General features: G+C 41.7%; 1 protein-coding gene across 3 annotated transcripts in view; it reads right to left on the reverse strand.

Moving 5' to 3' along the window:
- l1cama (L1 cell adhesion molecule, paralog a) overlaps positions 1 to 26,569 on the reverse strand; it is a 53,613-nt gene that overhangs the window by 20,362 nt on the left and 6,682 nt on the right. For all 3 annotated transcript variants that reach the window (XM_061774861.1, XM_061774852.1, XM_061774843.1), the window contains exon 2: positions 2,081 to 2,313. In XM_061774861.1, the coding sequence (XP_061630845.1) occupies positions 2,081 to 2,207 (127 nt within the window). In that variant the 5' untranslated portion in view covers positions 2,208 to 2,313. The remainder of the gene's footprint in view (positions 1 to 2,080; positions 2,314 to 26,569) is intronic.

The raw sequence follows: 26,569 nt of genomic DNA on the forward strand, positions 1-26,569 counted from the left end.
TGTTTAATTTCATTTTATTCATTTATATTTTTATTGACCTTTTGCTTAGCTACACCCTGGAAACCTAGGCTGGCCAATCACAGCACAGTGTATCACAGGCAAGGACAGAGCTTCAGCAATTTCCGAGTGACGCTAAATTGAATTCAATGATATTGTATTTTAGGAGTTTCACAAAATATTTGGGGATATATTTTTTTCAAGGTCAAGTTTTACTTTATATCTTAGGAAAAGGGAAAATGAGTTTTTTTCCCCCCCAAAAATTACAATGAACACAGGAAACTATTTTGTGTGCAGATATGTTTTTCTTGTTGTTGTGCAGGTATTAAAACAGGCACACTGGCGTTTTGCATTGTTTGCTAGCACTGAGCTAAAAGGACTTTATTAAGGCAACCCCATGTGGTTGTTTTAAATACACATCGTCTCTTTGTTTTTATATTTAGTTTGACAGTAAACTTTAACTTGCAGTGACAAACAGCTCAAAGCATCTTTTAGGCAGAATTGTTTACTATTTGCCAAACTGCTGCTTTGTGAAGTGAATTTACTTGAGTTCCTCTGCCACCACACAGTGCTCGTTTTGTTTTGTAATGATTGAAGTTGAAAGTCATCCAGTATCACGGAACAGATTTTGAGGTTTCATTGTACATTGATTAATATACACTGCAGCGAGGTAACTGAAACATTAACGATATCGATACTCTATTATTGTCTTCTGTAAGAGAACTGGTGCTCCTTGACACAAATTCTAATACATCGATCCTTTTCACTGACTCTCATTGACATGTCACCAGCTCGTTAATTGAAAGGCACCTTAACCTTTTACATCTTTTACCTGCTTTTCTTCTTCCTCCTCCTCTACATCATCTTCTGCCCACCATAAATTAAATACATTATTTTGGCAATGATTTTGTTGGTCTTCCTTGTAATTGTTTAAACATTTGGTTTATGTACTTGCAACCCTGTTGCTAAAAAAATCTTTAGCCATCAAGAGGAAGAGAAAAAAAAACGTGAGTTCCATGACTCACCTCTGACCATGGGTAGATTTAAGACTTAAATCCCCTCATCTAGTTTTCATATTTTTACAATGTTTTCAGTCTTAATGGAGTGTGCCACTCAAACCAACACAACCCTGTTACTCATATTATGAAGATATCAGAGTTGTTGTTTTTTTATATATAGCCACGTTTGTGCTTGATCGGTTAGCATAGCAGCTAACATAGCTAGCTTGGAGGCTGAAGCGAAAACTCTTAACATTAGCATTGATTTGCAACCGAGGTATTTGCAACTTTGTTACTGTAATTAGAGTAATACTTAAATTAAACCGGTATTCAAATAGAATGTCACTTTATTAAAAATTTTTTTTACTATTCTATTTGGCAATAATTTTGAAATAGAGGTTTTTCAGGTGCCTGAGTAGTTTTTTTTTTTTTACTTGAAAACACAACCAACTATTCTAAAACAAATGGCCCGTTTTTCACAATGTTGGTGGCTAAATTGTTATTCACTCTCGAAATGACCCCCATAGCTTTCGGTCCTGTCCCTACATCCAGATCTTCTGGAGGAAGCGGCAAATATTACAGTGCTTTGCTTTTTTTTTTTTTACTTGCTTTGTCAGTGCAAGGGAGTGGGCGTGAACCAATTATTTTGGGATGTTAAAGTGGTGCGTGGCTTCAAGGTTTGGGGAAAGGCTGACATAGAGGGAGAAGAAGACGGGATCAGAAGAGACAAACTGCTGTTGTTTTTTTCTCGAGTAATTCCATTGTTGATTAAATTACTCCTCAATCAGATTCTGGTTTGTTCAGAGGAACCGGATCAATAGTGGAACTAATCAATGCTCTACGACAGGATCTATTACAAAGTAATTACACTCCAGACGAGGGCGTAAAAGGAGGTCCGATTTTGAGCAGAATAAATAATCCAGCCCTGAAGAGTAACACGCTCAATCTGCTCCTTGCTCTCATTAATCATTTTGAAAAGATAATTATTAGCACACTTTGATGAGTCAACATTATTTAATTAGCTCAACAAATGGGTTAGTGCTGAAGCATTCGTCTTGCAATATGACATCATGCGGTGTACTCACAGTTGGAGGGAATGTGTATGGTTGCGTGGCTGGGCTGGACTGCGAGGGAGAGGAGGAAGAGGAAGATGGGGAGGAGGCCTGAGGACAGCCTCCTACTGCCAACCTGCTGTCGCTGCACGAGAGCCATTGCTCACTGTCCCATCCAAGTCAGCAGACACACACGCACACACAACTGTAGGCCTCGTCGTTTGGCTGGTCTTTGCACTCCTCGTAGCCTCCCGCTGGTCTTCTCTCTGCCACATAAAAGAGAAGGGAGGTAAGATGGGGCTCGGGGGAGGCAGGGTCCATGTGTCACAATGGGAGAAACATGAGCGTGCGCCATGTGGTCAGACCTATATAGACAGAGACAGCGTTAAATACAACAATAGCGAGTTAACTGTACAAAATACAGTAACAATGAGCAGATCACCATTAGGTTAATTACATGTACAGTGGCCCATATGGACAAGCTGGACTGATGGACAAAATACCACAACAACGAGAGGCCAGTGGGCAAGAGATGAACACGTGTAAATACACCAATGATAAAGTTAATGATTAGTAATAATAATAATAATAATTAGGCGGCACGGTGAGCAAGTGGTTAGAGCGTCTGCCTCACAGTTCTGAAGACCGGGGTTCAATCCCCAGCCCCGCCTGTGTGGAGTTTGCATGTTCTCCCCGTGCCTGCGTGTGTTTTCTCCTGGCACTCTGGTTTCCTCCCACATACCAAAAACATGCATGGTAGGTTAATTGACAACTCTAAATTGCCCGTAGGTGTGAATGTGACTGCAAATGGTTGTTTGTTTTGTATGTGCCCTCCGATTGGCTGGCAACCAGTTCAGGGTGTACCCCGCCTCCTGCCCGATGATAGCTGGGATAGGCTCCAGCTCGCCCGCAACCCGCGTGAGGAGAAGCGGCTCAGAAATTGGATGAATGGATAATAATAATTCAAAAACATATATGTTTTCTCCTGGCAGTGGTGTTGTAAAGTTGGACGAGTGCATGGATGCTGGTGAGTGGATCGCATTTGTGCAGGTGTACCTAAAGAAGTGGCCCAGTGAGTGTATACAACAGAGGATTTCATTCAAAGACCCGGTAAAGTAAATTCGGAGATTTGTTTCTAAATATGCGTTTGAAGATAATACGTCGAAACGTGCAATCTAGTACTCGATTGCTGTATACTGTATAGTATAGCGTTTTGCCGTTAACACTTTTCATTACTACAACCCCAATTCCAATGAAGTTGGGACGTTGTGTTCAACATAAATAAAAACAGAATATAATGATTTAAAAATCATGTTCAACCTATATATAATTGAATACAATACATAGACAAGATATTTAATGTTCAAACTGATAAACTTTATTGCCCTGCAGGATATCTTCCAGCCACTGGAGACTTTAAGCGGATATATTTTCGCGACTCAAACATGTAGTCATCCCTCATTTATTGAGGGGTTTAGGTTCCGGACCACCCCCGCAATCCGTGAAGTAGCGACCACAACATTTTTTAATTTAAAGATAATTTTCAAGCTCTATGAACCTCCCCAGACTAGGCCCCATAGAGCCAATATTACATCCTAAATACTAGAAAAAGTTGTTTTGGTAAAATACGACATACATAACTGCACAGTAGTACTGTACACTATGTCCACGTGTATATTCGTTGGAAATATAGAGTTGTTTTCTTTTGTTTTTGTTTTTTTTAATTGACAACAATATCTGTTTGTACTAAAATTGCTTCCTTGGACTCATACACCCACTCACTCCACTCACAAAAGTGCTCTGAATAAACCAAATGATGCGACCTTCCGTATAGCTCCCAAAAAAGTATTGTCAAAATAATCTAACAATAGATCTGGCCTGGGTCTGTATTGAAAGGAGTCTGGTCATGATCTGGTCCGGAGACCGCCTATTGAAGACTTCCACTGTATGGCTTCCAGTGTGGCAAACCACCCCTGCTAGGAGTCTATCCATTCTCCATCTGTACACTTGGAGCTGGTCCTGGCCATATATCCCCCCCCCCCCCCCCCCCCCCTCACTCCCTCCACCGTGGCACCACGAGGAGCAGCCTGCTGATTGTTTGCATCACTTCGTATCACACTCAAAGAGCTGTTAGCACACACCATCATTAAGACGTTCAAAAGGAAGAAACAAAAGAAAACGGTGATAAGAGCGCAAGGACGCTTATTTGGCAGCCGTGCAGTCGTCGTTGTTGGAGTTCCTGGCACTGATCTGCGCATCGCCGCATGTTGGCAGCGCCACAAGAGAGTGCTCAGTGACCTTCCAGAGCAGGGGAAGGTCACTTAGGAGAGGGATGGAGAAGACTGGAGGACATTTCACAAGTGGGCCAATTATAGTCCATCAATGTGAAGATTTCAGTGTCACGCAGCGGAGTGTAAATCACAGAAACAGAGGCGGGACTGTTGGGATTGTCAACATCAGTGGAACCAAATGAGGTGAAATGGGCGCCCAAACAAGAGCTGAGGCCTTAATGGCGCAGTTTAAACCAGCAGCATTAGGATTAAATGAGGCATTGAAGTGGCTCTCTTGCCTTGTTGAAGAATGGCACAAAGAGTGGGAGGAGTGGAGATATTAAAGTGCAAAAGTGGTCGAACTGGGGAGGTGGGTGATGGGAAGAGAGGAAGGAGGAGAAGGAAGCATGACAAAGACTGACAGCTGTGACACTAATCTCACCCATCCTCTCGCACATACGCACACACTTGCAATTGGAAGAGCTTCCAATCAGCATGTGCTTTGTTCAATGCTTTCCTTCAGCAGCTTGAAGGCTGCTCACCTAGCATCTCTACGATACAGCAAGTACAAGCGAGCTTCAGCTTCGACTCGATTCCATTTTATTTACAGAGCCCTTTAAAAGCAACCGTAGCTCAAACAAAATATGGATAATAAAATCAAACATAAAACATAAAGACAGTTGAACAAAGTTAAAAACATAAAAACAAATATGTCAATAAAATAAGGGCTCAAGCTTGGGAAGTCAGAAAAAAAATGAGCCTTGACACCAGTTTCACTGTTCAACATCAGATTTGGTGTCTAAATTGATGTCTGTCATAATAGGACACGCGAAAAACATGCATGTTAGGTTCACTGAAAACTTGTCCAAAAGTGAGTGTAGATTCTTATTTGTCTATGTGTGTCCTGTTATTTGCTGGCGACCAGTCCAGGGTGTACCCTGCCGCTTTTCCAAAATCAGCTGCGATAGGCTAGCTCACGCATAACCCTAATGAGGATAAACGCTATCAAAAATGGATACGCGCGGCAATACGATCCAGCAGGTTCAGTCAGGAGGTGGACTTTTCCAGAATATTGCAGTCATGTTGAATAGAATCGGTAAAGGGAAGCACTGTAATGGTTTGTGAGGACTGCGTGACACACGCATACAGACACACACACACACACAAAAGTAGTGTACATGCACCCAAACATACGCGTAAGACACACGCAAGTTGCTGCAGTGTGCTGTGTGACATGCAACATCTGCCTCATTTCACCTCAGCCAGCAGTACAATCTAACTCTCGTTAGCTGCACCATTGGACAGGTTTAAAGGTCATGCCTGGGACCGCTGTGATGACCTGTCAGCATGTTCTTGAGTGCTTTTAAACACTATTATCACAGCTGAAATGTCATGGGTGCCATCAGAAGCCAGTCAGTCATTGGGGCTCGGGCGGGGGTTGGGGTTAATGGAGCCGGCAGTGCTGAGATGAGATTTGAGGGTGTGGTTATTGTCTCCCCCCTCCCCACCATAACACAACTAGCTCGCTACGTGCAAGTGAGTCAATTTTTCATACTTGACTTTTCCTTACAAATAGCCTAAAATGTTTCACAATAATGTGCTGTTAGAAGTATGGAGCCCCCGACATGACAATTGTGTCCACAACAGATATGCACACAGAATGCTGTGTGTGCTAATGTTTATTATTATTAATTTTTGGTAACTGAGTAGCTGTGGCTTCGTACTGGACAATTGTGTAAACAAACTGAGTGCAGCATCTCTAGAAATGGTCAGGTACAGCTACACAACAGAGTGAAATATTTGAATTTTTGTTTAAGCTGGGGTTGAATCAAATAGACATTCTGAAAAGCCTGGCATTGCAAGGACTCATTATTACCAAAAGGCATTTACACTATTGAGAGCCAGGCTGCTTTACATAAAGCCATAGAAAGGAAAGTCTGGACTGGTCTCTTTGAAGTGACCGCACTGCTCTGTCACTGGTTAAAGCCACATCACATCATTTACGGACGCCATGTTGCGACCCGGCGTCTTTAGTTCCGCCATGTTGGGCCTTTTTTAAGTGGATTTTTGCGCAAATGGTTTGTTGCTCGCCTGTAGGCTGTTGTAGGAATCCCGAGCAAGGCGTGTAGATGGATCGTTTCCCAAAAACCGCAGAAAGACGACGTCTGTGGGAGGTAATCCCCATATTAATCAAATATTAATTAAACAAAATGCCGCATCTTTACTTTAAACAGATGAATAAATAATTGATGGTGTTTCAAAAAATCATGTATTTTTTAAATATCCCCCCTTATGACAGTCTTGGTCAAAATAACGTCTCTTATCTGAGTAATCATAGCCTATTTCTCTTATAGTTCACTAGATGGCCATGATGATAATCTCAGAGTAACATAAAGTATATATTGTGAGGTCTCTGTGGAAAATATCCCTTACAGAAGGACAATTTTGGAAATAGCCAATTGCATTGCATTGCGTTGCATAGTGAGCACCCGCATGTCATGGGAATATTATTAAACCCACAAATTAGAATTTTGTGTGCACGTTTTAGCTATATCATGGTCACAACTCCATTTTTTGTCGTTGTTCCATGTCATGTCTGGGATGTTGTAGAGAACAGTGCCACTATTAGGTTTAAATGGTGTGCTCCTTTGTGGTCAATTAGATTCATTAGGAACGAAGTCTCTTTCTGTTTTGCAAAACACTGCAATTGGCATTGAGTAGAAGTGTTGGGTGTTGCCAAGGTGTTTCCAGCTAATTAAGGCTCCTCATCTGAGGGGGAAGATGAGTGGGAGGGTGGGGTGAAACGCACAAGATCAAACCAGAGGAGTCGGCTCATGTTGTGAGCCAAACATGTACATGCAGATGACTGACTTCTACTGCTTGCTGCTCTACGTGCACGCGAAGAGACGACGGTTGATCGCAGCCAACGGTGACTCATTGAAATCGATTCCGAAAAGCCGTTCTGACCTACTGTGGTGTGTCTATGTTTGTGTCTTTCTGTGTGTGTGTTTCAAATCAAACGTGTGCAGGTTTTGTGTGCTGTCATGCCTCCTGTTAAAATTTTAATCACCTCAAGCTGTGAAGATGTGTACAGGGAGAAGGTGCGGGATGGAAGGGCGGAGAAAAATTTATGAGTACATGTCTGCCCTCCCCTCATTTTCTTCCTTGAGGGTACGTCTGTCGAGAGCGACGTGGAAAAGAGTGAATGAATTCAACGTTAACAAAGCAAGTCGTCACTCGTGAAATAGAATGGTACGAGCCACGCGGTCAGACATTACGAGGGTCAATGGATAGTAAAGGCGAGGATGAGGAACAAGGTGATGCTGGTGGGGGGTCTTATCAACAGCCCCTGGTAGAATGAATTATTCATATACTGTAAATCCGCTGGCGGCACGTTGGAGCACGTTGGAACTGGTTAGAGTGTCTGCCTCACAGTTCTGAGGACCGTAGTTCAATCCCCGGCCCCGCCTGTGTGGAGTTTGCATGTTCTCCCCGTGCCTGCGTGGGTTTTCTCCAGGCACTCCGATTTCCTCCCACATCCCAAAAACATGCATGGTAGGTTAATTGAAGACTCTAAATTGCCCGTAGGTGTGAATGTGAATGTGAGTGCAAATGGTTTAAGGGTCTACCCCGCCTCCTCCCCGAAGATAGCTGGGATAGGCTCCAGCACTCCCGCAAATGAAAATGGATGGATGGATGGATGGATGTAAATCCGCTTCCCGTGGCAAAATTTGCCCTAAATTCAACCAAATTCATAATTCATCTGCATCCCTTGCCATGTGCAGTTGGTTTGGTCCCAGACCGATGCGGTCCGTCCATACCTGGCATTTTCTCCCCCCTCGACCCCAGCCACCTCCTCCCCCCTCGCTCCCCCTCTCCCTGGCAGGGTCATACTTAATGCATGGGCCTGTTGCAGTGAGACAAGTGTGAGTGCCCACGGCAGAAAAATACCACAAATCACTTAAAATAACACCGGCTACTTGATCCTGCTGTTTTAACACTCGTTTATGTCTGCAGTCTTTTGCCATGTGGAAGATTACGTCCCCCGGGAGCCTTTTAAATGTGTTAGCGTTTTCCACCAAGTAGGCAAGCCTTGCAAGCCATCAGAAACAACGAGGATCCATTTTCCTATCTGCTTTTGATCCGTTTTCTTCTTTCGCACCTCAACACTAAATAGATATTCTACTTTTTTATTCTGTATTTTATTTTTATTTGTTTTACTTTTATTTTTATGATACGATACTAAAAGCTTTCCCGTTTCCCTGTCGATTGAATAACTTGCTGCAGAAAGAAGCACTGTGGTGTGGACGATAGGCAACCCAGCTGATGAATTTAATATCTGAAACTTTAATGGACACCGGGTTTTATGGCATGGGGGAATGCAATCGCTCCCTCATGGTTACTAGATTGTGTTTCAAGGCTAATGAGCCACGGTCAACAGCTTAAGGAAATTTACCAGGCGGAAAGCAGAATGCAGATCGGCCGCTTATCTGGACTCACGCTACATGGACATCATATTCATCAATACTCTTATTAGCATATTAGAGCAAGAGCCAGCACCCCCTCTACGTGGATGTCATGTTGGCCACAGTCACAATCCTCTCTTCAAGTGAAAATAAATGTCTTCTAAATTGGGCACACCACAGAGAGGAGTGTTATCAACAACACTGGCGAATTTGAATGATTCACAAAGATCGCCAAGTGCACACAATGAGGCTTCAAAATACTGAAAGGTCCAGCCCTTTTCTCCGCTTTCAAACACTGTAGGCATGTCCGCTGAATGCCTGAAACCACACTCTGCTCAACTGTGGACTGTCAATTAAATACCACTGCTCCGACCCGATAAAATGAATGCTTCTTTGTCTAACAGCTTTCTTTTCTCCACAATTCACGACTACAAAGTTTTCAGTCATGGCACGTTTTCAGCAATTATCGTCGTACATGTGCAATGTATTTAGAAACAAGTCTTTGAATTCGCTTTGCAGGGTCTTTCAAGAACCGGCCCAAACCCACACATTCCGCTGGGGGTTACAGGTAAATATCAAAGAAAGAAAAGAAAACAGGTTGTCAGAGGAGCCACAAGGGCAAACGCCTACTCTGGCTCTATTGCGGTTTCCATGACAACACCATCTCCACGCAACATCCCTCCGTCCCTCCCTCCCTTTTGTACATACAAAATCCGTAATTCAAACACGGACACTAACAAGGGTTGCGCTATCACTTACATATGCACGCACACATTCAACTGCTCAATCATTTGTTGCGGACATCGACGGGGCGTCCCTCACACGCATGCATACGCAGACATTTGAGTAAAAAATGCTGGAGGCCAGAAGAAACGCCAACCATAAAGACATTGCAGCTAGTATTTAGGCTAATCAAAAATGTATAAGTCTAAAATGTTTTTCGACTCGTCCAAGCAAAGACAGGCAAGGACTTCCGAATATGAAGAATTGTCTCCAACTGTCAAAAGAACTATGCCTGATGTGATTTATTTATATACTGTTTGTTCCCAATAGAGAGAGTGGTATAATAAAAAAGGTGAATAATTGAAGGAGCATGGAGTGGACTCGTAAACACATCCATGAGGTTGGAGACGCGGCACGGTGACAGACGGGTTAGAATGTCTGCCTCACAGTTCTGAGGACTGGGGTTCAATCCCCGGCCCCGCCTGTGTGGAGTTTGCATGTTCTCCTCGTTTTCCTCCCACATCCCCCCAAAAAAACAATTGAAGACTCTAAATTGCCCGTAGGTGTGAATGTGAGTGCGAATGGTTGTTTGTTTCTATGTGCCCTGCGATTGGCTGGCAACCGGTTCAGGGTGTACCCCGCCTAATGCCCGACGATAGCTGGGATAGGCTCCGGCACTCCCGCGACCCTTGTGCAGATAAGCGGCTCAGAAAATGGATGGATGGATGGAGGTTGGAGACAGAGAGGCTGAATGGAGGGACTGAGGGATGGGCCAAAAGGAAGGCAGGGCCAGCGTGAGATCGCAATGGAAAATTGATGAACAACAAAACATTTGAAAAATTCATCACAGGAGAAAAACGATGACAAATATGAAGCATGCTGAGAAGCAAACTGAGTGCAACGGTACTGGGATCAGTGACCAGTACAAGCTGCGGGGTGTCACTCTTATGTAAGCGAGTGTGTGTTTGTCGCGCGTATCAGTGAAGATCAGCACGTGTCAGCTGGTCTGCTAATCTTTCCCTCCAGCTTCTCCTCCTGCTTCTGCTTGTATGTTAGTTGTTCCCCACTGCAGCCCACAACTGGGAAGCTGGTTTAGTTATGACCACATGAGCAAGGATGATAATATAAATAACTTAAAAAATATAAAATATAAAAATATACAGTCCGCTGGGTGGCCCTTTTAGAGTGCCTCATCGTCAGCTGTAAGCGTGTGCATATCATGGAGAAAAAGGTGGAAAGGGAGGGTGGGGGCGGGGGGTCTGACGTGGACACCGGGACTCTGTGTTGGCGTGGTTGCTTTAGAGCTCCTCATTGTTGCGTCGCGGAAAGCCCCGCGACATCCCGGTGGTCTGTATTCCAGCTACCAGAGGCTTTAAGCGGATATATTTGCAAGGCTCAAACATGTAGGGATGTGGCAGAAAGATGCTAGATGAAGTAGCATTCATTTTTCAGCAAGGCGTGGTTTCACGCGTTCAAGATAAATGCGATTTTGAAGCCTCATTTTATTTACTTGGTAATTTTTGCAATCATTCAAATTTGGCAATGCTGTTAACGACACTCTTCTCTGTGGTTTATCAAATGTACAAGATGAATTTTTTTTTTTTTTTACTGGCACTTTTTTTGTTTTAAGGGGGGGAGCGTGGTGGGGTACTGATTACCACGCCTGCCCCACATGTTCAGGGTTCTATGCATACATGTATACGTGCGTGCATGCATACACAAGCAGAGCGCATTCACGCTCTTCGCCTCACGCCCACGTCTAGCCGTCATTAGCAGCAGCGCCACTCAAATTGTCACGACACAGACACACCCTCGGTGACACGCAGAAGATGGGGACGCACGACAACACCCCCCACCCCTTGCTGTGCACATCCTCGTTTTGTTATTCACAGCAGGAACATGCAATGATGAGGATGTTAAGCTTAAAATGTGGCCGGTGGTTAAGTGTCCTGGTGTGGGGCAATGATGACATTATGAAATGACGATGAGGAGCTGGCAGGAGTTACCTTCTCGTGTCTCCTACAATGCCTGCCTTTCTTCTCTTTTTATTTCATTTCTTTTTATGTATTTCTTATTTCAACAAGTACACCTTTGGAGCCACATATACTGTACCAATTAACCACAAGAGTCGGTGCAAAGGTTATTGTTTTGTTTGTGGTGCTGCGGGAATCAATGCGGAGGGTGAAAAAAAGAATCTCACGGACAACATAAACAGCAGGCATTGATTAAAGCAGCCAAGGCATACAACTCAACATATTATGCTGTGAAGGGCACTACGTGCACTAGGCTGCATCAAGAGAAAAGTGGTGGGGGTGCAGGTGCTTTTGCAGTCAGTCACGGTGCGGACAGACAGGAAGAGGAGGGAGTGGTCCCTGGAGCCGTGTGATAAGTGGCCCATATAGCACGGGAGGACAGCTCATGTGACATGCAAGGACATGTCGCCACCTCCGTAGGGAGAATTGGCACGCCAAACACTCGAGTGACGAGCGGGGAGGAGTGTGTATGCGACCTATGACCTCCAACACAACAGGTAATGTGTCTTTTGATTCCCCTATAGCAAGGGTTCGCAGACTGGGGTCTGTGAGCTGCTACTTGGCCGTCCAGAAAATAACTGTCAATCAATTATTATGTTGTGTCATTTTAAAATAGTGCATACCTTCAGAATTCATTCATAATAAAACAAACACACAAAGCCATCAACTCCTCCCTATCTTAGCTTTGGGCCAATTGAAATCTCTGATATGATCATCACATAAATCTATGAATGAATTAAGTTGGGGGGTTGTATCAAAGGGCGTAGTACTATTAGTACTTTATCATGGAAAAATACAGTTTCATTCTCATAACAGTACCATTTGTCCCTGTGAAATGAAAATAAAGATGTCTCGTAAATTTCACACACCACGAAGAGGAGTGTTATTTACAACCCTGCCCAATTTGAAAGATTAAAAATTATATGAAAATCAGGAAAAAAATCAAGCCGTTGTCTCAGCTCACAAACGCTGTGGGCGCGTCTGCTGAAAACACACCCCACTCAGCTGTCAACTGGCAATCAAATACCACCACGACAACTTGGATAAATGGATGCTACTTCCTCTCGCATCTTTCTTATGTCTACACATCCCTACATGTTTGAGCTATGAAAATAAATATCCGCTTAAAGCCTCTGGTGGCCTGAATATATGCCACAGGGTCCCCTCTGGACTTTTCCACATCGCAACAACGAGGCACACTATCACATCAGACCTCCTATTCTTCTTTGTGTGACAAGCGTGCACTCACGACCAACAACGAGGTGCTCTAAAGTGACCACGCTAGTAGATTATCTAAAGGGAAGAGATATTTTCGAGGTATAGGAATAGCAAGCTATCTTACTGCACATCACGATTGCTCCGCTGAAACGAACGAAGGCACTCAAGTTCTTTTATAATGAGGGGGCAACTCAGCCACACCCAAAAAAATCAGGAAAACTGAAATGGGGAAAAACAGTTTATTCTATTCTATTCTCCACAACTGAGTACTACATAGTTCTCAGCCTGAAAACAAAAATTACTTTACATGATCGTCTATCTCATAACAGTACAACTCAAACATTATGATTTTGTTATTATAACGTTATGACTTTTTTCTCAAAAATAGGAAACATTTTAATACATATGGCATTTATGAGTTACACTTGTAGTTCTGTTTAATGGGCGTTCAGATTATGACTGGTTCTTGGTTAAAATATCTATTTAAAAATGTCTTCCGTAGTCCAAAAAACATTTTCAAAATAAAAATAAAACTGCCTTTTCAAACCTTGCAACCTCACTGTATTTTCCTTAGCTACACTATGAGAGAAACACGGCAACAGTGTATGAGCAAAAGTATTGGGTTACTCATCCAACCATGGAACCCAGAGTGTTACCAATTTGTCCTTTCTGAGAACATTTGTATTTTCAGACTCGTTGCAGCGCTTCAGGCAAATGAGCTGCTAGCAGTGCAAGGTCACACAACATGCCACTTTCCAACTCATTTGCATGGATGGGCCCAGTGGCCAAACGGCAGCAGGAATCTTTTTTGTTTGTCTGTTTAGCGTCACACTTGCGGGCTGGCTGAGGACACAAAAGAGTCATGTGGAGATGAGAGAGAAAGCCCCGTGAACAAAAACAGACATCAGTCAAACTTGCAAGAGTGCACATACAGCACAAACAACACGCCGTTTAGCTCATCAAAGCAACACTGAGTGGGACTAAAAGAGAAACGGTTGCAACAATAAAAAACAACAAAAGTGTTTGAAATCAGACAAGCACAAACAGCTAGAAGTGCAGGCGATGTTATTGTGGTGATTTGCATTCCCTAAATGATGGATCAAGTCAGACCGGATTCGAGGCAAGCCCATTAACTTTGTCCAAAGCTGCAAATGCAGCAATTCCCCTTAAGTGCTCCTCACTTAATGAAACATACCATAATGCAGGGATAAGGTAGTAACTGTCCCTTTTTGCTAATAAGCATCTAGAGAGCGGAAAGAGAGTGCAAGCAATGTGGGAACAAAAACCACAGAGGGAAGTGAAGAGAAAACAAAGTGTATATCATTCACGCAGCATTATTGTTTTAAAATCAGCTTCCTTTCCTGAGTTTTAATTTGAAAAATTTAAGACATTTTGTTGGACCAGTTTGGGAAATTGAGGTTTATTTTTTGCTCCCTGCGACACTGAAAACACAAGATCCATAAAGACATGGATGAAAGAGGCCCTCTTGTCCAACATCAGTGACACCTAACCAGGGATGCTGACAGGTTTTGGGCCCAACCACCTCAATACAGCAAATTGAAAATACAGCGAACCCCTGGTTTTTCGCAAATTCAACTATATTTGCACAGCCACTTGCTGAAAAACTCTCCTATTTGAGTATTGTTGTGTTCTTTCTGTACCGCTCAAAGATTAGCCAGCTCATAGGAACGTAGTAATTGGTGTAAAGGAAGTTCTTCTTGTGATACATCTCAACTGAGAGACTTTGTATGTTGGGAAAGAGCTAGTTTAGCCTGGGTTGTTGATGTCGATCGACTCAGATTCTGAATAAATATCCATTATAATACTAAGAAACCACAGCGGCAGCTTAAAAACTCCGCTGTGACACAATAAAACTGTTCCGGCTGATCCAGGGATACAGATCCTCCATTTTCCTTGACCTAACAGCCGAACAGGCCCAAAAAAATAAAAAAATAAAAAAGCCAGAATTGTACATGCATTGTAATGTTGTAAAATGAGTTTGAAATTATATTAAAGTGTTTAGGGATCATAATTTGTGGTATATTTATAATTGCCTATTAATATACAGAGTTAATAAACTTTTGTTTTTGGGGGGGGGGGTCTGGATTCAAAGGGGGGACCAACTCAACTTTTTTGTTTTTTCCACATTCATTTCCTGTGGCTGTAATAGCATGTGTCCGAACACTTTTGTCCAAATGCAATAAATCGGGACTTCCCTCCACCATCAAATTAAGATCACAGCTTACAAATAAAAAGTCACCAAAAGAAAGGTTGCTCTTGATGGAGATACTCCTCCGATACAACAGTGTCAAATTAGCTCATTGGGCCTAAGTCTCAACATCTGTTGATGTCAACATTTAATCCTCTTAAAGCGAGAAGTGATGCTTTCCCCCCCACAGATTCAGGCTGCTGATTGTTTGGGTCATTGACTTTGCATGAAGAGTCAGTTTGAGGGGATTTGCCTGCCATTCAAATACGCCAGTGAGAAGTTTGCATTAAGAGAGAGCGCATGCCCGCGTGCTCGCACGTGTGGTCATTTCTGTGGAGTGGTACCTCAAAGTTCCTTTCGTGACGCTGGTCGAATGTACTTTCAAAACAAAAGATCTGTGACTGCAGAATATGACTATATGATTAGCCACATTTACATTTCATTATTTTAATGTCTATATCAACAGTTTCATACGCTGTACATATTGAGTGTACAGTATTATACTTCATTATTATATATAATTGTAACTATTACACTTTCCACATTTCACCAATTGTACAAAGTATAACAGTATTACTGACCACATACCAACATGCAACACCTTAATCTTCTTTTTTCTTTCTTGTTAAGATTACATTTGAATTTCTAAAATCCCTCCTTGTGCTGATCTTTTCTTTATACTTTGTTGGTAGTTTCTATTTTATTAATATGAGTGTAGGGTATCTATCTATCTATCTATCTATCTATCTATCTATCTATCTATCTATCTATCTATCTATCTATCTATCTATCTATCTATCTATCTATCTATCTATCTATCTATCTATCTATCTATCTATCTATCTATCTATCTATCTAATCTATCTATCTATCTATCTATCTATCTATCTATCTATCTATCTTTCAATCTGTCTCTCTGTTTTTCTAACTGTCACCTTCACAAAAACTATTGATTCCTCTGGTCACGTTTAAACTAAAATTGAAACATGAATTGTCATTTGAGTATAAGCAGAAGTTAACGAGGCTCATATTAATGTGTTAAAAAGAGTAAATTGCTCTTCTGTTTGACCACGGCCAGTCAGTGGCTAGCAAAGCAACAAAGCAGTCTACATCTTCACTCGGTGTTTGATTCATTGATCACAAGAAGCTGCTGAAAACCAACGGCAATGGAACAAAAACGGCAAGAAGAAACCTATCAAAACAAAAACAGCACCACAATTAAACACGGTAAAACAGAAGCAGCAAAGGCAATCATCTCCAACTACCATGACGCTAAAACGCTCTAAAACGCAGGACGAAGGTATTTGGACGCCTGCAGTGCCTTTTCTGCTTTTGGGCTTACAGCGTGAAGCGTAGGGCTGCTTCCTGTCCACAGACGTCCTTATGCATGCAAAGGTTGTGCGAAAATCTGCGTCCAGGCAAGGTGTCAATATGCCTGCGTCCTCTCTCTCGCTTCACCCCGCTGTCACCATGACAACAGACTGATTCCTGCTGCTAAATATTTCTCTCCCCTCCCCCTCTTACATGTACCTCTCTCTCTCAATTTTTCCCCACAGAAGCTTATGGATCACATTCCTTCTTGCACATTGTAATTAAATGTGGCCTTCCTGTCAAGCTCTATCTTGCAATCAGGAGAAACTGTCCAGGGGAATCTACGGCCTTGGACCCCTAAGTGGCTTACTAACTCCCATGGCATCTGTTATCATTATCATCACAAACCCATTTCTAGTCTCTAACTAAATCCAATTATTACCAATAGAGTCCGCAGCTGAGATCTACTGCAGGAGGAAGCAGCGCCATGAAAGGCTGCAGTGTTATCTGAAGCGCACAGCCCCCCGTCTCTGCAAACACCCCACCCCACCATGTAGCCGTCGCAAAGAAACCAAGGACATGACATTTTTCGTAACGTGCAGCAATTTCCAGCCATGCACTACATGAAATAGAGTGACCAGACAATTGCTTCTGTGCATGTCATCTCCCATCTGAAACCAAAAGGGACGGACATGTACATTATATTTAGAGTTTTAAGAGAAACTACTGTGTAATATGACAGGATAAATAAGCAAAATAAGAAACTAACTGTTGACTACAGCTCTACATGCGGTCTTTCCAACACCATTCCCTCATTTCTGAGATGGGAATGTCTAAACCAGTGTACTCACAATCCCAAACTAGAGGAGAATATACTGTATAGTAAAAGCCACAAGGGAGCTACTGTTGACCTTTACCTAAGGCGAAAGAACCAGTTGATGAGGTTTTAATAAAAACGAATGCCAATAAGGTCTGGCAGGCCACGGCTACAGTATGCACACACCATTTGGCCACAAGCTGTCTTTGCTTTTCATGCGTGTGTTTGTTTGTGTGTGTGTGTATGTTGCTCTCACTGGCAATTCAGGGGGAATCGTCTATTAAAATTCATGCTTGGCGGGATCCATTGTGGCCATCCAAGACTGTGCACGTCCTGAGACTTGAATCCCCATAATGTCAATCATCTTCAATGCTACACCCAGAGAGCAGCCAAATAAAACACTGGGCTACATGCCAGTGCCAGTGTTGTGTTTTCTTAAAAGTAAAAAACGGGGACACAACTATCGTGACACTTATGGAGGCAGATGAGGCCCACAGGCAGGCGGATGTGTCCCAAAAAGCACAGTAAACACAACGAATGACGGGCTATAGTTACAGCCTTGTCACTTGCATGTATTGTGGGCGTGTTGTCCCCTCATGGACAGCGGTATAAATAAAACACAAGACTGTCAAGACGGATCAGCAGCTTATTTTCTATTTACTAAGGGTAGCCGCTCATATTGTCTGTTGCCACACCGGCCGAGAACAGTGACAATGCTCCACTCACGCACGGATCACTGCTATTACGCTTCGTACTCATCCGAACAGAGATGTCGCCGTCCATATTGGCAGTTGCGCCACATTTAAAGGGAATGAGAGGAGCCGCTTTGATTGGCAGTGAATGAAGTCGGCTGTAAACACACCCACAGTGGTGCAGCCCCCCCACTCTCCGATCTGCCCGGCCGCGCTTCTCCACGAAATTACCAATAACGGTCTAAACTCCCTTTGCAGCACAGTTGCGCCATGCCATTCATGAAAATAGGGCCCTCGGTGTTCGAATACCTGTGGAATGTTAATTATCATCATCATTATTTTTATTAGGATTATTTTTACAAAACACACTCAGTGTCGCCACCAGGACAGTTAGAAAAAAAAAACGGCACCTGACATGAAATCATAACGGGATGCATGAAAGAGTCTCAATGGCCCATGCACGACACACAAAGTCCTCCATTTTGATTTGGAGCAGCCATTTTGCGTTAATTCCAGGGCTTGTACAGTGGAAAAACTTCGACTAATTCACCCAAATTAACCCAAATCAGAAGCAGGTATCCTCGATCACTGTTTCTCAACCCTTATTGAAGCAAGGCACATATTTTAAATGAGAAAAATCTGACAACGTACCACCAAACAAAAACATCACAAAAAGTAGACTGTATATACGAAAAAGATAATGATTTGGTCTCAATTTTATCATACTTTTGGCATTTTTAGTTGAACACTTTACGATTAGGCCTACTCTGAATGCCAACAGGTGGATACACAGGTTAATTGTACCTTCTGCCATTCAGTGGAAGAGCATTTAATTGTTCTGTCTGTCACTATACATTGCTGGCTTAGATGAATGAACAAAGATACATTATTTGATGTAAATCATAATAAGTGAAGTTGAATAATATCCCGCGGTACAAGTGATGAGCTCTCATGACATACAAATGCACTGTGGCCCAGTGGGAAGGAATTACTGTCCTAGATAGACAGGTGATGCTATATTGCCAAGCTTTTATGCATAGGCCCGTGATTCTTAACTGGTGGGTCGAGACCCGAAAGTGGGTTGCTGTTATGTACATTTGTTGTATATGTATTATTGTTTTTTTTTTTTATTGCACAGGCATTTATTTGTAGTTGCTTTTGGTTTTGCTTTATTTTGCTCTGGCCTTGCAAATTGAGAATCTGTTCTCAGTTGCCTTACCTGGATAAATAAAGGTTAAAAAAAATACATAAAAACCGTGGTGCAAGGGCCCATTCGTCACTATTTTAGCTTTATTCCCCTGACTGTCTAGATTTTCTCCTGCCATTTAATGGGATGCGCCACACCCCAAACAAGTGTCAAGGCTTCACGGAAGAGCTCTTTTCAATGCGCTCGTCTTTGTCTTGCCTCCCGTGCCCTCCCTCCTTCTCCCCTACCCAATGTGACATGTGCGCCTGAATAAATCTCTTTCACCCTCTTGTTGATCTGCTGTTTCCTCGTGGGGACGCCACCTTTCATCTTGTTGCTCGTATTAACAAGGAGCCTCACCTCGCCCTGGTATGCTCATCTGCGCCCGCAGCATCAATCCGTCCTCTCCTCGGCACAGATCAAATGATTAGCGAGCATCACATTACAGAGAGGCACTAGCGCGTCTGGATTCAAAATACAGAGATTTTCAAGCTTCGTGACTAAATATAGCTCAGGCTCGGCATGGGCCTCAGTGTCGTGCCAATTACCCGGGCTCATTCCAAAAAGCCGACTCATAAAAACAACATGCAGATTTAAACATACAAACAAGAAGCTAACATGACCAAGAGGGCACAATATATAATTAGGTTTTAAGCAGATAAAATTGGACGAAGAGAGGGATGTACAGCACTGTAGGTCATAAATTTGGTGATGCAAACAAAAGAAAAGGTTATGTAAAAGCTTATTTATAAGTTTTAACATGCACATGACTGAGTTTGGCAGAAATAGATCCACTGGAACACAAAGAGGAATGATACTATACGTGTGGGAAGCTAAACTGTATACTATAATCGGTTTTGATGCCAAATAATGGATGGACAGTTATGTTAGCTTTTGTTTTAGTATCACTTGAAGTAGTTGTCATAACAACCTTGCACTTTTGAGTTGACTAGCCATCGTGCAAGTAATTATAAATCCACAGACTAGTCACAGTTGACATTTAAATGTTGACATTTAGGGGCCTTTAAGACAGTTTGGGCCACAACGTTAGGGACAGCCAAACAAAGATGCTAATAGGGGTCTAATAATAGTGGTCTGGTATAATAATAATGCACTGCCGTTGTGTATATCTCAAGACAAAAATATGCATACGTACACATATATATACACACACACACACACATATGTACAGTACATATGTCTTGCATTGAAGAGGAGCTACTGCACATGTACCCTAACTTTTAACAAGTCTATGGGTCAAGATGTTTGCACCCCAAGACTGGAAATCCGTCACAATATCAGTCAACAAAGATAACCAAAACAACTTCTCTCATCATCCATCCAACCATCGAGGCCTGCTTATCCTCACTAGTGTCATGGGTGAGCTGGAGCCTCAAAAACCAGATGACTTTTGGGCGAGACGGGGAGTACACTCTGAGGGGGTCACCAGCCAATCGCAGGGCACATTTAGACATGCAACCATTCACAGCAATGGACATTTTAAGGTTTTCAACAAACCTAATATGCTTGTTTTTGGTGTGTGGGACGAAGTATCTGGAGAAAATCGAAGCACCCGGAGGGGGAAATGCAAATCTGATCCTGCTCATCTAGAAATAGAAATGTATTTTTATTTTTGTTCATGTCTTCTTGGTCAGTGGTGGGGCGGCACCCTTTATTACCCGTCGCACAGCATCCACCAGAAATAACCATTATGATTCTTTTTGCTACAGCTCTTCTATTGGATTTCATTTAGTTTATCGTGACAGCAAATCCCCAACAAATTCAACCCTTTGCTTTTAATAATCTTTCCTGAGGCATTTCATCCTCTTGCTATTTCTTTGCATCTTGACATTTTCTCTCTGTACAGAAGCAGCCAAAACCTGCTGCGCCCAAATCTTTGTCTCAGTCCCGTCTATGTGGTAGCACCCTGCAGGCAGTGGTTGTAGTGTGTAATGCGATGGCACGGGAGGTGAGATTAAATTAGGCCCGTGTATGGGGATTACAACCCACTCAAACCCTGATCTCTTCCCACTGTCTGTAATCCAAGCCTAATGAACGTATGATGGCTGACGGCAGAATAACACAGAAGGCGTACTCGAGGACGCCATGTCGACTAAAGTGTGTCGGGCCGCATTTATCGAAATGACGTGTTGTAATAAGTGGGAAGACAATTTAATCAATGCACTTAAATCATCAAATCCATGGACATGCTTGTTTATTTACAGTGTTTACTGTAAATAAACACTTACAGTACACATACACCGACACGGGCCTTGTGCTTCGGATCAAAGCATGCAAATTGCGACTGCTTGTTGGAGAGATTCCAGTTTGCTTCCTAGTACAGTGGTGCCTTAAAATACGAGTTTAATTTGTTCCGTGACCACGGTTGTAACGCCAAACTCCCGTATCTCAAATCCTCTTTCGCAATTTCTTGAATGGAAATTCCATTCGTAGTCCGTACATGTTAATAAGAATTGAAAGAATGAAGCCGTTTGTGCGGCTCCTTCTGGTGTGTGACTTGTCCATCGGGGGTCTGAATAATACAGTCATGCAGACACAATTGCACAAGAATTACACAACTACTGTATGTGACTCAGTACAATGAAGTAATATTAGTTGTTTTGCGTAGAGGATAAAGACTACATACCTGTGAGTATTGTTACCATGTCTGTCTACATGTATTGCTGCACCCATTGTGTTCAAATATTCCTTTGCTTAAAGCGTTCTAACAGCCACATTGTCGGTCACTATCTCTGATCTTTTGCATGTAGGGTGATACAATATGTACATATGTCTATGTAAAACAATTATAGAGTATATACTGTATATATAAATATATAAGAGCAATAAAAGTATTGTACCTCCAATGGTTGGCGCGCCTCTCAACAAAGGAGTATTTGGCCCACAATGGGTGGGGGGCGGGGGGGGAGGGGGGAGAAAAACATTTGTAAAGTTATGAGGACAAGGTTGGAAACTTGCAATGTTCAAAAATAAAGTTGTAACACTACATGAGAATAAAGCCTGAACGTAAAAGTGAATGTCAAAATTACACATAATGTTATTTTTCCTCATTTATTCATTTTAATTGATTTTTTCTACACATTTCCTATCCCTGAACGGAAATGTACTTTTGAATTTGCTTTACATCACAATATTTGGCGGGTAAAGTTAGTTGTTTTTTAATCATAATATGCTAACTTTATCTTTGCAATATTGCATAATATTAACTTAATTTTATTCTAAAACTGCAAGTTGTAGAGTACAGTGGACACCTGCTAATCGCGGGGAAAGGCACCGCGAATAGCAAAAATCCATGGATAATTAACAGCCATTATAAACTCATTCAATTATTTTTATTTATTTATTTTTTTTTTAATCACAGAAATTCTTGAATAAGTGGGGGAAAACCACCACTAAGCATTTTGGGGGTTGGTTCCCGCCACCCAAAAAAAAGAAAGAAGAAAAAGAAAGAAAGAAAAAAGAAAACAAATTAAAAAAAAAAACAATTATTTGAAAAAATTGGGGGTAAAAATTAAGGGTCCACTGTACTCTGTTCTACTTCTTTCTCGTGACATGGAAAGTGTGTAATTGTATAGGATTTTATTGAGAAGTAAGGAGAATTCCAAATCTGTTTACCTTTTTGGAGTCACCGTTAAGGCGTTTAATTTGGAAAAGGCCGTAGAGGTTGCACTGGGAATAATCTATAAGAACGTTGTGCTGATACTTGAAGCCGAACAACACTGCTGACATCCCACTGTGACCCCTGAATCCCTCCCAAGTGTCATTCAAAATGCAGCCCATCTCTCAGCTACAAGTCAATACATCAGAAAACCAATGTTACCGCATCTCTTCATCAACAGTTGGAGCAAAGTCGTCAAAGTTGGAAGCAGGATTCCTTCAGTGTTGTTTATAAAACATTAGCTCATTTAATGAGTGAAGCCAATGCTACAGGTATTGTTGTAAAAAATTAAGTGAGAATTATGAGTGTTTAAATACACCTGTAAGAATCTTGAAGGATAGTAAACGTAACTTGATTTTTCTTACATTAACTGTCAAATATGAAATCAAATCAATCACTAATGTCATGTACTATAAAAGGAAAACTCTAGCACACACAGATGGACTCCAATTGTCACAGAGAATCCAAATCCCAAAAATATCTTCACAAAAAAAACAAAGAAACTTTCCTATCCAACCAAGGGTAATGGAACAAACACAGGAAGTAGCAACCTACCAAAATAAAAGCCCTATAGTCCTAAACGTAAGAGAAACAATACTTTCATTCGCATGATGACTGGCACTAATCTCCATTTATCATGACACTGAAATACTTGCAAGCGCTGGACCAAAGTACTTGGACACCATTGGAATCTTAACTTCGGACAAGAATTTATGCAGGATATTCTTGAACTACTTGACTTGACAAGTCCTGCCTATTTAATTGGAAAATCCACGCTCGCAAAACACAAAACACTTGTATTCTAAATCATCTTTCCTCATTCAAATGAATTGAAATGTCATTAATTCATTCCATCCTCCCTAGAAAAAAGTTGTTGTTTTTTTTAAAAGAAAAATAGCACTCTATAATATGATACTTAAAAATAACACACAGTAAAGACACAACGAAATGGAATATGAAGAATTAAAGGATTTTTGCCACATTTTTTGCTTCAATTCAATGGACATTTTGTTGCTCCTTCTGATGGGAACGCCTTGGCCACCTGGAGGCAGTATAATAAAGACAAGCAGATATACTGTACAAGGCACGGTGGACGACTGGTGAGCACATCTGCCTCACAGTTCTGAGGCTCCGGTTCCTTCACAGATTCCAAATACATGCAACACCCACAAGCCCAGTGAGGATAAGTGGTTCAGAAGATGGATGGATGGATTTATGGATGGATGGATGGATGGATGGATGGAGCCGGTCTCAGCTCCTCAGTAAGACACAGTGATGCTAGTCACTCACTACAGAGGATAAAGAATAAACGCCTGTGAGCACAGTTATATTGTTTGTCTATATGTGTTGCACCACCGTTTGTCTTCAAATACCCATTGCTTAAAGGGTTATAACAACGATGCAATTCACTGCTATTCATCTCTAATATGTTAGCATTAAGCTAAACAGACTAAGGCAAAACAATGGGGCTGTTTTAAACGCACGATGTGTGATTCTCTTTGTTTGATGTTTAGTTTGACAGTAAACCTCAGCTGGGAGAACCAATAAATAGGTTCAAGCCTCTTTTTTAAGAACTATTCACTATCTGCTGCTTGTTGTGACGTGAGCTGAGTTCACTGCCACCGTACAGCACTTGTATCTCAAATTCTTGCTCACATTTCAAAGCAAAATCGGCCGTAGGATGGCTCATATTTCGATGAACTCGTAAGTGGGGTCACTCTTATCTCAAGGCACCACTGTACATATTGTTACCGGGCAACATTATGAGTTGACGAACGACTTGCTTAAACCAAGAAAGACTTGAATTTAATTGCTTGAAATTTAGTGTTGAACACTTGTTTGATTTTCGCTACAGTAACTTCAAACTTCACGGCGAAGACTTGAGACTTCCTTGTGACTTGCGCATGCATGGGACTTACTCCAACTTCTGCTTACCGCCATCGTCCTTTTAGCAAAAGTGTCATAAAAAGCCCCCAAAAAATAACGACTCAATGCTTTGATGCCAGCTTAAATGAGGCCTTGTGAGGAATATTTCAAAAAAATCTATATAATAAAAAAAAAATTGTTTTTAATTGTCAGACTTCAAAATTGTCAAACATTTTCTGTTCAAAGCTCAAAGCACCAGTGTATCATTTCTTCATGTGATGTTCTTTTGTGTTTTTGGCATTTATCAAACAAATGTTCCTTATTGTTGCCTTAAACTAAAGGAGGGTATTTGCCACCGTTTCATGCAAAAATGATGGCTCACAGAACGATCTTTGTCATCAACAGATTATTATGAGGACTGTCAGGAAACAGTGAACAGAGGGTCAATTTAGTGCAAAATTCTCCTTAGTGATGGCGACAATAACGCTTCTTTCATTGCACTGCAGATGAAGATACACTGCGGGGGATTTTTTTGCGGCTGAGACAAAGACACTTCTGTCATGGAGACAAAAATAAAACATGCCAGCAAAAACGTCATTCATGGGGTTATATGTCTAACCTTTTTTAAGATGAATGGCAAACTTACACATGACACAGTTTTCTCACATTTATTCGTTTTAATTTGTTTTAGGGAGATATACTTCTCAATCTGCTTTTTATAGTTGTTTTTTCATCGTAATTGCATTTCATCGTTATTCTTGCAATATTGCAACATATTTCTCAAACTATTTTACCTCATGATATTTTTTTTATGTATTCTACAATAGCAATTTGTAATATCACAATATTATGGGTCATTTTCATATAAGTTGTTCGTGGGGGTTGAACAGCTAACCTTTTTTCAGCTCATCTTTTATTTGTAAATTATAATTAATGTTTTTATGATATTCAAACATACAATTACACTAGCGCCCTAGAACCAGTGTGGGCAGAATACAGTGATACCTTGAGGTACGAGTTTAATTCGTTCCATGACCACACTCATAATACAAAACACTCATATTTCAACTCATCTTTCCCCATTTGTTCTGGCCTCCCAAAAAAACAACAAACATTTTTGTAACAAGAAAAATATGTAATATGTAATAATATGTATAATAATGAATAAAACCATATAGTGATAACATATTGAAATAAGAATGTAAATAATTAAACAGTTTGCGCATCATAATTCATTGTGACTATGCAGCTCCTTCTAGTGTGTGCACCTTGGCAACCCGGGCGCAGTACTATACCAACATACTTTCATGGAGACGGTCACAACTCCTCAATAAGCTGCAGTAACATTAGTTGTTTTTCATAGACGATGAAGAAAATGTGCCAAAACTATTATTATATTATCTGCCTATATGTGTTGCTCCACCATTTGTGTTCAAATAAGCATTGCTTAAAGGGTTGTAACACTGAGACACAGATGCTATTCGTTAGCCTGTCTGTGGCATTTTACAGTTTTTTGTTAGTTTTGCATTGGGAAAGTCTGCTTAGCTTAATGCTAAGTGGTTGTTTTAAATATACATGTAATTCTCTTTGTTTTATGTTTAGTTTGACAGTAAACTTCAACTGGGAGTGGCATTAAACAGCTCGATGACACTTTTTTGGACCAAGACGGTTCAGAGACATGGACATGCCGTAAAAATCCTATCCATGCAATACATAAGAGCTTTTATCACACTGTCATCCTTCCATTCTCATTTTTCAATCAATCCTTTCCATCTTTAGCGCTGTATCCCTTCCCTCACTGCAAATTCAACTCCCCTCATTTGCAGGTCTCCTTCTTCTTCCTCCTCAAAGCTCATATATAATCTTTGCCAGGCGGCTGGCCTGTCAATCCCCCTGCCCCCGGGCTCCTTAAATCACCACAATGTATTCTCCTGCGCTCCCCTAACAGGACGTCGACACACACAATCCCCCGCCCCGACCCCCACTTGACACCCAGAGGGTCGACTCCCATCTGCGGCCTCGGAATCAAACAGCAGCCATGAAGGGAGAGGT

The sequence above is a fragment of the Phyllopteryx taeniolatus genome, chromosome 1 (assembly GCF_024500385.1).
Source record: "Phyllopteryx taeniolatus isolate TA_2022b chromosome 1, UOR_Ptae_1.2, whole genome shotgun sequence".
Classification (NCBI taxonomy): domain Eukaryota; kingdom Metazoa; phylum Chordata; class Actinopteri; order Syngnathiformes; family Syngnathidae; genus Phyllopteryx; species Phyllopteryx taeniolatus.